Here is a 12,677-nt window from a genome sequence, read left to right as displayed (position 1 = left end):
AAATAGCTGGAAAGAGCTGAAAAGCAAACAGCTAAAAAGGGGGACAAAGATGCTATTTTTCAGTCCTTACTAACAGCCAGTTTATTCCACATGTATAGCTTCTGAGAAAGGTTTGTTTGGAAACAGTACATACTTCTGTGCATCTTCAAGTGAAACATACCATCCAATGATTTAAATTAATACCACACTTTCCTTTAAAGAAAGGGGGTGGGTGTGTGGGAAAGCCTATACAAGCAATCGGAAACCAACTAGGAAAGATGGCTAGAGGAGCTGGTAATTATTTGCTATAGGAGTTTTTTAAATAGTGTGACAGAGGCAAGCTATTATCTTACAATAAAAACACAACAGAAGATAAGAAATGGACAACTGAACCACAATGTAAAAAATAACTAAAATTATTTTAATGCTTTAGATATATATTTGTAGAACATAAGGGAATACAGAGTCTGCATCTTATTGCATAGTCCATCCCAGTCCATACTGGTGTCATTCTAACCAAATAAATCCAGTCATTACTCTTTTTATCCCCTTCCATTCCTTCCTATTCCTTCTCATATTCATCACTGAATATGATGTGTTCCAAATATAGTTGATGGTGGACATTAAGGCATAACCCTACACAGCATGAGCCAATACTTTTTGATAAAAATGGTTCCTGACTTTGCTAGACGTAACTAGTTTTGCACTATTCTAAAGCAGTGTTACTGTGGAACAGGAAGAGAGGTAGCCTAGGCAGAGTTAAATGCTGGCTCTGCTTCAGAAGATGCTGCTGCTGCTCAGTGGGTAACACCAACAAAGTCTGAAATACCTTTTAGAGGATCTACTTTCTAGATACATTTACCTATCCATAATATCTGTATTTCTTCCAACGCATATGTAAAAATTAGTTTAACCTAGAACATGACAGTAATCTGCTGATTACTGGTATAATTACATAATATGATTAAGCACATTATAATATATTCTACTTTAAGAAAAAGAAGACCTGATGATAATACCAGAATGAAACACAAAGCAAATACCTCACATGGATAACTTTTGGGAGCTTTTAAAAATTCCTTAGTTCACAGATGACCTTAATTTTAAGCAGAATTTCGCTCTATAGCAAAGTTAGTCCATAAGCAATTCTAATCAATTTACTTGGAAGAATGTCCCACTGGATTAAATGGGAATCACTGCTAAGTAACTGTGCATAAACGCACAACCTTAATAGGGTAATATGGCCAAAAGAATACTGAAGAAGTGAATTTATAGGATAAATATGTCAAAATGCAGCTAAAGGCTTGAAATGAAGCAAAGTTGATCAATAACAGCAAACCTTTAAAATAATAATAATAATAATGGCATGTGTAATTATGGGAAGCTGTCCTGTGCAAAGGGGATTGATCATCCATCCTTTCTGATATGAAGAATCTAAAATATATTTGATTTCTTTTAACATATTAATATATCTTCATTTAATGTTTAATGATTTGAAAATGTTTCAATAATAAATTTTGAGAGGAAAGATATAAGACCATAACTATATCCAGATCCAACATAAGCCTAAGCAGCACTTCATTCAAAACTTCCACATATAAAATGCATAACTGTTTAATGCAATGCCAATGGCATTTCTAAACAATACAAAAGCTCTTAAATTAAACAAATCAAAATGTTGTTAACACCTAGATGCTATTTTTAATACATTGCCCGTTGCCAACAACAACAACAAAAATCAAACTTTTAGTTATTGTGAAGCATAGAGCAACCATTTTCCCTCTTTTGATTTATATCATTGTTCTGTTTTTACAGCTTACTGTTGACAGAGTGAGGTAATTCAACTACAATTTTTCCAATGTTTCCCCCCATGTACATATAATCTATAGCACGGAATACAGACTCTAAGCCAGTGAACTTGCCCTCTGGAGACATGTCTCCAAGGTCCACCTCACAAACCAGTTCTCTGTTTTCACACATTTCGACCAAGTGTTTCATAGCCATTTGATATTCAGAAAGGTAATGGTTTAAGAAGAAACCCTGGATGCTAGCAGATTTTTTAAGCAGTTTTGCTGGCAACATCTCTACATGACCAGGTGGAAGGCCAGTACGGGTTTGGTAGCCAGAGATAAACCCAATAACTATCAGCCGCCCTTTGATAGCCAAGAAGTTAACAGCCAAGTCAAACATTTTTCCACCAACTGACTCATACACTACATCCACACCTTTTGGGTAGTCCTTCTTAAGGACAGCAGCAACATTTTCAGTTTTATAGTTGATAGGATGGTCACAGCCAATGGATTTCAGAAAACCAGATTTTTCATCACTGGAACAAGTTCCTATTATGTGGCATTTTGCCTTCTTTGCAAGTTGCACAGCAAACTGACCGGTTCCTCCAGCTGCTGCTGTGACCAGAATTGTCTTCCCTTCAGACAATTGTCCAAGCTCCTTCAGACTGATATATGCTGTAGTTCCACTTACCAACAGTGCAAGAAATTCAGGTTTCACAGAGGGTACTGGAACAGCTTCTTTAGCAGGGACGATTGTATATTCAGCAAAAGCACCAGGCCTCATATAGGTTACCACTTGGCCCACTGTGTATCTAGCACTTGCACTCAGGCCCAAGGCCACCACTTCACCAATTCCTTCAAAACCTACATCAAATGGGGGCTTAACTGAAGCGTCATACCGACCGGCTGAGTAGTTAATATCAGATGCATTAATGCCGACAAATCTAGAAGAAAACAAAAATGTATTAAGATGTCTTCTTTGACAAGTCTTTTATTTGTCACAAGAAAAACCTTTCACTTAAATGCACAAGATAAGAGATTTCAGTGATGCCTATTCAAATATATCAAGAGTTGAATAAATATCTTTCTATGCAAAAAATAAAAAATAAAAAAATAGAAGGGTTGTTTCTTTTAATCAGTTTTCAGTTTTGCTAATACAGAATTTGACACATTTCTTAAAATTAAAACAGAAGACAGTTCCTTCTTGTCTGTTTAACCAAAATAAGAACAAAAGAAATGAGTTTTGATAAGCCAAAGTATAAAAACTGATAAAAACTGGCATCTTTAATTTAAAAAATGCAATGGAATAATAACATTTGAGCAAAGTAGTAAATATGTTGACTCTGGCAACAAATTTACATTTCAGATTATAACAACACTTTTAGTGACTAATGATAATATGAAGTATCAATGTCCTCTCCAAGGTCGATGGCCATAAGTGTTACTGCAGGCGAATTTAAAGAAAATGGATGGAGTGACTATAACAAATTTGCCTTTTGATGCAACTAATTTGCACATTATTAAAATATTTTGCTGTATATAAATTACTTGTAACACCTTAAAACAACCTTGAAGAGAAGGACTAAAATTATGCAACTATACTTTTGACCACTACTGACTTCTAACAGGTAAAAAGGAACATAAGAATTTTTAAAAAGCACTAAGAGCTTAAGGATAGATGGTGAAGAAGCTTATGATGCTGGAATACAAGTTATCTGTACAGAGAGAAAGAGTTACAGTCAGTTTTTTAATGCAGAAACCTGAAAAGAAAACACCACTATAATATGATGCTGTCAGAAATACCAGTGACTGTTTCTCTTCCATATCCCAAATTAAACAAATTATGACATTTAATTATGTGGAAGTGTGAAAATATGTGAAACACTGATTTTAACGCTGTACTAGAGCTGTTTGTGGATTAAAAGTAATTTGAAATAAGACATAAACAGAAATGTCAAAGCTGAAGCAAGTGCATTGGTCATTTTTAATTCTAAGGAAAACATCTTTCATGATTAAAGAGAGTGTGTGTGTGATATGTACATACACTGACAGAAATATATGCATATTCAGAAAGAGAGATCTGACTTTTGTTGCTCTCCCTAATTCTTCAAATAATCCAGTCTGCATCTGTAACAAAGAATATCTTCATCCTATTTATAGCTCTCTTTTTAAACCCCCTGTCCTGCTTTAATTTACATAACCCCTATGTCCCAGTCTGAGAGAGAGAGAGAGAGAGGCCAGCGGCAGCTTCCAAAGCAAAACGATGGCATGTTTCCTTGGGACGCGAGAGAGGAAAAAATCAGAGAGCAAAGCGCGGCTTTGGACGGGGCTACTCCTCCACTACCCCAAACTCTTGCTTCACATGACACACAATGTAACTTCTTGCAGAGAGGTTGCTAACCGAAGAGGCAGCTGGGTGCGAAAGCGGCCTCATTCATCCATCCCCACTGCTTCTCCGCTTCATCCCCATACAGCTAGCTCGTACTGAACATAGGATTAGATCCCCCCCCCCACGCTTTACGCCCAAAGTCACTTGATCGGGGAATGGGGGGGGGGGCTTGGCTGGAGAATTATCTCTCCAGTGAATCTAATTGTTGCTCCCTTCACTTTCCTTGGTGTTTTAAAGCCACCCCCAGCCCCAGGCGAGATCATTGTTATGCATGCTCCCAGCCCGATCCGCAAGCAGTTGCATGAAAGTGAGTGGATTGAAGATCAAGTTCTAGGATTTAGCCCGATTTGGTCTGGCACCCAGGCTCATTTCTTCTCCAGCCTCATTTAAATCAACGGTATTGGTTTCCAAAGCACAATGGTTTAGGATTGGACTGCTAGCACTGGACTAAATCGGCTGAAATCCACCACCAGCTTAACCCCCGCACTCCTATTTCCCCTTCCTGTTTGCTAACGTTATTCTAAAAATCACGAGCAAGGGCAGCATAAACCTGGGGAGCTGCTGGGAGGTATGGATGTGTTAGGAGGGATCAAGAGTGCCTGCAGAGTTAGCCAAAGAGGCTGGCCAACTCTCCCCACATAAGCCTGTTAACAATAACAGGTGAAAATGCACTATTCACCTCGGTTCTCTCCCCCGCCTCAAATACATGGCAGTTTTAGCCTCTCTGTGGATGACTGGGGTGGGGGCGGGGGCGTCTCGTCTGGACTGCACCAGCGAAACAGGAAAGTACGAGAATCGGCCCACAAGTGTTAGATACTACTGCCTGAGTGGCAACCTCCCCCCCCCCGCCACACACACATTATCCTTCTGATAGGGAACGTGCCAAGGTTGGCACCCAACGGAGTGTGATGTCTTAGCACGGCTGCTGCTGAGCTCGGCTAGGAAAACTAGGAGAGGGCGGTAGGCCACCGGGTGATCCCCTCCCAGCCATCTCCACCTCCTCCTCCTCTTGTCCTCGTCCTCTTTTTCCCAGCACATGGCTACTTCCAGTTAGCCCTCCCCTGCAAGGCAAGCCAGTGCGCTCGCAGATGCCTTTCCAGCCCTGCTGCGACTCTTCGGCGGCTCACTTGAGAGGCGCAGTCGAAGTCTGCAGGCTGCACTGCTCAGAAGTGTGAAGAGCGGGTGCATGCAAAAGACAGGGCTACAAGCATCGGGAGGAGGTGCACCAGGATTGGAAGCCAAAAATCAAAGTCCAAGATCCCTGCTTGGCTTCGCCTCCACCTTCCCCGCCCCTAAGTTCGTGCTGGAAATACTTCTATCCAGTGCAAGTTCTCCCTTCTGAAAAAGTGGAAGCATCGTTATTAATCAATATACTCTCCAAGCGCTGCTAATGCACTCCACCCCGCATTAAAAGCCACCCTAGGTCAATCCTGGATATGTGGGTTGTTTTGTTTTATTTTTTAAAAACCCAAATCGGGATTGTATGATAAAGTGTTGCAATCTTCCGCATATTGTGATTTAAGAAAAAAAAACATGGTGAGATATTTGCGAAGGAAAATACATCCATAGTTTTTTCTCTACTTGCCATTCCCAGTACTAAGCGACAAAGAAGATGTGCAGAATTACTGGCGATTCTTATAGTAGCCCAATCCTTTGCCTGTTTACTCTGAATTCAACTGGGCTCACTTCGAAGTAACTGTATAGGATACCAACCTGTGAATCTTGCTTTGAAAAGTAAGATGCAAGTTCAAGATCAGCTTGAAAACTTGCGTGAGGGAGGAGAGTAATTGTTCTCCCTTGAATTAGCTACGAAATCTTCTTTATGCCTTTTTCCTTCCTCTCCTCCCATTTTGTGGTGTGTATTTAACTCGAAAGTCTCGCCTTTAACTACATTACCAAAAAGTGCTTGGTGCTTATGCAAAAGAAGCAGCTTCGAGTCGGTTTCCCCTCAAACTGATTGCAATCTGAATCTCACCCACTTTATTTAGATTTGTACACAAGATCTGAGGAAGAAAAGGAGCTTTCCAAAGGAATAAGAAGACCGTCTTTTACTAGAATAAACTTGTAGAACACATGAGGCCAAAATACAGGGCAAGAACCTTGGACAGCCAGACAAAACAAAGTTACCAAAATCAGGAGCACGAAGAACACAAAAGTTCTCGCCCTATCAACAAACGATAACTGCTGAATTCTTCACACGTTTCCGCTCTGTGAGTGGGTCGAACTCCTCCTCCCCACTTTCTGAATGTTAATACCTAATTTTCTTTATGTTATTCGGCCTCAATAGAAAATAGTACACCCCATATTTGGAAGCCATAGGATCTACCAGGAGAAAGAGAGAGAGGAGAGAGAGAGAACCATTTAAATTAATGCAGTATACAAACCCATCTTTCCTGGGCCATCAATTTGCTAATAAACCAAGAAACCTACTTTTCAAGGTGGGGGTGGGAATCGGGTAAAGTGCAAATAGAAACGCTAATAGGTTCCTGAAGTGTTTTCCTTTTAAAATTATTATTATTATTGCTCCTGGTCCTCCCTCTTCTTTTCCCCACAAACACACCCCATGATAAAAGTTTATTGTTTTAAATCGATTTCCAGTTCGAAGGCATTTCTCTCTGAATAAAGACTGAACTCGATTTATGTTTTCTATTCAAAAAATAGTGGAATAAAGGCGATTGGGTTATTTCTCAGAGGGATCAAGGGTGGAGGGATCTTGTTCTGGGCGGGGAAAGTTAAATGAACTTAAATACTGTACCACAAAGCAGTGTCTCTCTGTGTGTGTGTCCTCCTCCTGAATATTTTGCTGAAGTGAATGAGGAGTGTCCTGCATTTGCTCACTCCACTGGACTAGTTAGGCTAAAATGATCATGTTCTGAAAACATTGTGGCCCATGACAATTCTTTTTTTCACCACATGTTCCAATCTAATACAGAGTGTATTTTCAGGGCTAAATGGATCCAGGTGACTGTACTCCTTGTCCTGTGCCAGTAGGAAGGCGTTTTTTCCAGGATGGTACGTGTACAAGCAATGAGGAAGGCTGGCGAGGGAAGAAAGGGTCCTAAGCAAGCTTTCATAAGAGAAGAACTGGCTAGAGAGGTCCTAATATGCTTTATTTTGCACTAATGAGATCTCTCCTGGCTGTGTGAGAAGCCCCAGCAACCCAACAGTGGTCTGCTGTGTCTCCTGCAAATCCACGACACAGAAGTTGCGAACTCCAAGCCTTCGATTTATCACACGCATTCTTGCAAATTCAAACGTGTTAAAAAAACACACCGAGTAACGATCCGTGGGGCTCTCTTGTCTAAATGCCCGGGTGCGAACTACTAGCTCGACTTTGGAATATGCAAGAGCACGTCCTTCGAGTCCCCCAAGAGCCCACCCAGTATCAAGGGCAGGATGGGAAGAGTCACACTGAAAACAAAATAAATTGCATGCATAAATTTTTCAAATTTCATAGGGGGAGAGAAGAGGGAGAAAGTGTTGGGGGAGGGGATTCGAGAACAAGGACGTAACAACCTTTCGCTACCAAAGAAGCAACAAGGAAACCAGGGTGCATTTTCCTGTACCATTTTCAACTAGCGGATACCCCCTCCCATCTCACCAAGAAAAGGAATTTAACTGCAGCTTGAGTGGGATATCATTTCCATGGATTTTTATTAGGGCTTCAGATATTCTTCTGCTCTCCAAAATAGTATGTTCTGATGACAGGAGCAATTCAAACCGTTGACACCAGGGAGGGCATATCTCTCTGTAATGCGGGTGTTGTACATTTAATAAAACACACACACACACACACACACACACACACACACTTCTAGGGGTTCAGATACGGGTATGATATGCGCTGTCTTCCGTATAAGTGATTTTGTGAGCCATCCATTGCCGGCTTCATGCAATTTAACCCTATTGGTTTAAATGGGGCAAAACATGATTGAAATACAACTTCTGCTGGATTAGTGTCAAGTAACGGTTCCAGATATTTAGAATTTTAGGCAACCATATTAAAAAGGTCTACTTCCTCTCACTCCTCCAGACAGGCAGACATCACTGCATTCACACTCTTATGGTCGTGTAGGGTTTCAGATATCCAGTTTAACCCACGGATTTTTAACCTTGCGACTTCTAAAGTTCCACTTGTATGGTAAGGAATGATACAGTCTAGGAAAGGGCTAATAAAACCCACAAATAACTTGTAAAAAACCATTTGGAGAAAGGTACGTTTTGTCCTAATCATCTTTCGGCATACCGAGAAGAACTCACAAAAGAAAATATGAATGCACAGTCAGAGCTAGCTAGCCCACAATTTACAGCATATTATGTTAAGGGAAATGTCATTCCACGCCTGACCCGATTTCGTTGTAAAATTAGCCTCATGATTCACGCCCCACGTAGAAAACTCATCTAACAGCAGCAATAACACTTCCAAGGGCTACAATTCTAAGCGTACACAGTCGAAAGTAAGGGTCACAAATCAATAGTGCTTACTTCCGAGTAAACATGTTGGACACGAGTGCGAGGCGTTCCCACCCCACCCCCACCTACTCCGCCTCTTCTTTTTTGCTTTGCTTTTGTTGTGGCAAGAGAAAGAGGGTCGTGGAGTAGTTAAGCCGCTGGAGAGTGACAGGGAAAGGTGGGTGGCAGTCACATACCATCTGAGGTCCTCTGCTTTCCTGTTGATTCACTGCTTGCTTAAGGTTAGTGACGTGGAGAACTGGGGAGGGAGGGGGAGGGGGAATAGGCACTGCTGTATATATAACTTGCTCTAAACAATGTCTGGAGTGTGTTACATAGGCTCACACCCCAAGATGACTATAAATAACCTTTACACAGCCTCTTAAATACTCTGCGCTAACCACACATGGAGGTCTACCCAGATCAGTCCGGGTGATTGTATAGCAAAAACAACCATCACAGATCTACACAGATAAAGCAAAGAGAGGCGCTCGCTCGTCTGCGCGCGCGCGCACACACACACGCTTATGGTTGTAGGTACATGTACCAAACACAGGCAGACAGAAACTTGGGAGGGGCTTGGAAATCATTTCCTGGTTGCGAAGTCCCTTCCTTAACCCTCATGTCACATACAACTTCCAGATGAAGTAGCTTCGCGTCCCGTCACCTTTCCAAAACGGAATTGTGAAGATCTGCCCCCCCCCAACCCAGCATTGTTTTATTTAAGCACATTTAAAAAGCGGGGGCGGGGGAGGTAAAACACGCTTCCTACCTCACAGCAAGTTGAAACGTCTCCTCACTTGCACAGAGGTGTGCGCGCGGGATAATGGCGTAAGATACTCACAACAATAACGTTAAATCAACTGTCGCCAGATGGCAGCTGGTACAACTTGGTAGGATCACAGAGGGAATGAGTGTGTGCACATGATGAGAAAGGAGGCCAAAGGGAAGGGTGAGCACTGGAACAAGAAAGAAGGATCATATACGCCCCCCCATACGCCCCCCCTCCCACGGCGAATAGGAAAGATGCAGAAAAGCGGGGGGGGCTCACCTGTTTCTGACAAGCAGATCGCCGTCTCCCGGGAGTGGTACAGGCACATCATGTCGCAGGGAAACAGCTTCTCGGAAGTTTGGGCTCAGCTTAGTCACCACCAGCTTCTTCATGGAGGTGGGGATGGACGAGCCCTGGAAATCCAGAAAGTGGCGGGAGTAGGACATGTCCACGATGGGCCGAGGCCGAGCACCATGCAAGCCAGACCGGGCGGGATTCGCCAGAGGATCCAGCCGTAGCTGTGGCTGCCGCAGCCAGCAACGCTGAGCTCCCCAAGATCTCAACCATGTTCTGCTCTGGGCGTTCAAAGTCATTTCTAATCCCGCATCTGGTTCTCTCCTGACTACCCTTCTTTTTGCTTTCTGTGCACTCCCTCCCGCCGGCTCTCCAGCCTAGGAGGATTCTTTCACAGGCATGCAGACCTCAAGCATAGGCTGCAGGAGACAGTCTCTGTACACAGCGATTTGTGTATGTAAATAAAGTCTAATGTAGCAAGCTGCAGCCTGTCTGAGTCCTCCCTTTCCAAGCCCCTCCACAACACGGAAACATCAGATCAGCAGCAGCAGTCGCCGCAGCAAAAATCCCCTGCAGCTGATATTCTGTTACCGTCACTAGCATAAAACAGAGGCAAAGTTCTCCCTTTTTAAGCCCAGCCTGCCTTGCCAAGTTGCTGGTGCCGCTGGAACAAAAACTGGACGCGTGTGTGTTTTGTGTAGTCTGTCACAAAACAGACACCAGACCCATACGTGCATACAGCGTTTGTTGATGATCTCGGCATCTGGGGATTGCTTTTACTCTGGAAGGAAAATATTTTTTTTTGTTGTTGGAAAAAAAAATGCTGATCTTTGTTTGATTTTTGTTGTTGTGATCTGCAAGCTAAAGAAGAGACGGTTGTTATGCATATTTAAACGCGCCGAATCTGCCACCCCCTCCAGTTCTTTCATTTATAAAAAAAAAAAGTCAGAGCCGATTCTTCTTAAATAGATATCTATAAAAAGAAACCTCGATTGCATTATTAGATCAATAAGGGTTAGGCTTGTGGAGAGAACTTGCAGCTAATCTGGTAATGTTGTTACTAGGAGCCTTCTGGAGCCGCTGGCTGCTGAAACAGGCCCCGCCCCTTCCGTGCGAAACGTTCACTTCCTCGTAAGGTGGTACAAATCAACCCAGAGCCGCTAGCAACCGCTAGTGGAAACAACACTTGCATTTGGGAAAGGGTAAAAACAACAGCAATTTACGAAAGGGATTTAAAGCATCTTTAGAGGTCTGGGTGCGTGTTTATGTGTGAGCTCCATATAAAGACCAAAAAATTACTGCTTGTGTCCTTCTGGTCTTCAGGCACACATGAAATGCACTTTACAACCGCATAGATTTTATAACCCTATATAACAAAATGGACTGGTAAATCTATTGACTCCCCTCCCTCCCCCAATAGCTGTGATATTAAATAATATTGCCATTTTTTTTTGCCTAAACATTACCCGCTCCTCCTTGTCTGTAGGATACTGCTTTTGAATCACCATCTACCATGTGTGATATTACTTTTGGAGACAGAATAGTGTCAAAAGACCCCCTCCAAAACTTGTTTGGTGTTTGCTTAATGTTATTGGACTGAAAGCCGGCAATCAATGTGGAAAGAGATGTTTTGATGGCATAAAAGAGTTCATAACTCCTTTAGAATTAATTCCTGTTCCATCATAACTGTTAAGAAACCCCATTTCCCAACCACATAGCATATAAATAATTGTTTTCTAAAAAAAATGAAACCCCACATTTTACACAAACTATAGCTTCAAGTAATTTATTTAAAATTCTGATGTATTACTTTTATTTTATAAACTTCTTAAAAAGAGAATAAATATAATTTCTCTTTCTGTTCATAATCTCTGTCAAAACCAATTCAGCATTATTTTTAATGATGCAGCTTTTTATCAGTACTACATTTGGACTCTAAAATAGAAATAAACTTTTTTTTAAATCCCTGAATCTAGGGTGGGACAGGATACTTGGCTTTGTATGCCTTTCCAGAGCACGTAGCAACTCTTGGTTGTTAAGTTTTCCAGAACTTGAAGTGTACAGCACATGCGTTTTATACTGTACTTTAACCAATTGAGTTCTGATCTAACAGTCCTTGTGTGTTTGTCTTTCTCGAGAAATCCTTTAAAATCCTTGTTAAGATCTTGGTTGTGAATCTGTAGTCTTGGAAAAAAAACCAATGTTAACAAAGCAATTAAAAAGATTGACAAGTATGGGTTTGTATGAGACCTATTTGTAATTGTCAGGGTGACGTTGGCAAGAGGAGGAGGAGTAAAAAAAAATCTGAAGCAGGAAAAGCAGCTCGATGTGTCTGTCTATCAGTTGAGACTGTCTGAAAGCTCTGGGATCTGAATGTGTGCTATATTTCAGTGAAAAGAGAAGAGAGGGAGAGTGGATCCCTTTCTCTCCCAGGAGTTTAAAGGAGGGGGGGAACAGTTCATGTTAATCTCTCCCACTCTGTGAATGTCTCTCTTCCCTCCCCCCCCGACCTTTCACACACTCTCTCTGGGGGTTGCCTGGTTTGGGGGCTTTTGTTTGTTTTCTGTTGCAGATCAAGATCAACTAAAAAAAAATCCATGTTAAAAACGTGTTTGCATTATACTAGTATCAGAAGAAGCTGCGATCTTTGGAAGGAAATAAAAGAGAGAGGGGGAAGCAAGGCAGAAAACTAGTCCTCTCCGATGGTGCCACTGTTTGATCTGTGACTCTTTGGAAGGTGGAGGAGGAGTGACTGACATTTCCCATCCGGTGTTATCTGTATGTATGGGGGCTTTACTCCTTTTTACTGTTTGCTTTCTTGCTCAGACTAAGTGATGGGAGGAGAAGGGACGACTGGATCGACCTCGTTTTCTGCACAATGAAAAAGCTATTATCAGCGCAATAAAAACCACCATCTCCAAAATCCACGAGCTTTTTGAAACAAGCCAGCGAGCGAGAAAGTTGCGCTTTGAGACTCTTTGATCTTGGAGAAAGGCTTGCG

General features: G+C 41.9%; 2 protein-coding genes across 7 annotated transcripts in view; one reads left to right on the top strand and one right to left on the bottom strand.

Annotated features, from left to right (window-relative positions):
* Positions 1-379: 379 nt before the first annotated feature.
* On the bottom strand, positions 380-10,744 carry PTGR3 (prostaglandin reductase 3). Of its 5 annotated transcripts, XM_053246789.1 has the most exons (3): positions 9,662-9,853; positions 9,455-9,569; positions 380-2,713 (listed from the first exon to the last, which is right to left on the bottom strand). In XM_053246789.1, the coding sequence occupies exons 1-3, from the start codon at positions 9,711-9,713 to the stop codon at positions 1,789-1,791; spliced, it is 1,092 nt and encodes a 363-aa protein (XP_053102764.1). In that variant the 5' UTR covers positions 9,714-9,853; the 3' UTR covers positions 380-1,788. The 5 variants fall into 5 exon arrangements, with proteins under 5 accessions (XP_053102764.1, XP_053102763.1, XP_053102765.1 ...); XM_053246788.1 differs by lacking the exon at positions 9,455-9,569 and having other exon boundaries at positions 9,662-10,744; XM_053246790.1 differs by lacking the exon at positions 9,662-9,853 and having other exon boundaries at positions 9,383-9,517.
* The window catches only part of TSHZ1 (teashirt zinc finger homeobox 1), a 99,036-nt gene continuing 95,097 nt past the window's right edge, over positions 8,739-12,677 (top strand). Inside the window, exons 1-2 of one of the 2 annotated variants that reach the window (XM_053246777.1) lie at positions 10,751-10,878; positions 12,303-12,677. The exon at positions 12,303-12,677 is cut by the window's right edge and continues 879 nt beyond it. The gene's annotated coding sequence lies outside the window, so the exon portion shown is untranslated. Of the gene's footprint in view, positions 8,853-10,750; positions 10,879-12,302 lie in introns of those variants that run through there. The other variant, XM_053246782.1, reaches the window with a different exon arrangement.

The sequence above is a fragment of the Hemicordylus capensis genome, chromosome 4 (genome assembly GCF_027244095.1).
Source record: "Hemicordylus capensis ecotype Gifberg chromosome 4, rHemCap1.1.pri, whole genome shotgun sequence".
Lineage (NCBI taxonomy): Eukaryota > Metazoa > Chordata > Lepidosauria > Squamata > Cordylidae > Hemicordylus > Hemicordylus capensis.
The sequence above is the reverse complement of the archived record's forward strand: the minus strand, read 5'-3'. Positions and strand labels throughout refer to the sequence as shown.

Bases quoted from the DNA above. Each gene is read 5' to 3' on its own strand.
- PTGR3 (XM_053246788.1), bottom strand. From the start codon at position 9,975: ATGACTTTGAACGCCCAGAGCAGAACATGGTTGAGATCTTGGGGAGCT. The intron at 2,714-9,661 runs GTGAGCCCCCCC...GTTTTCTTCTAG, and splicing joins GATCTGCTTGTCAGAAACAG to ATTTGTCGGCATTAATGCAT.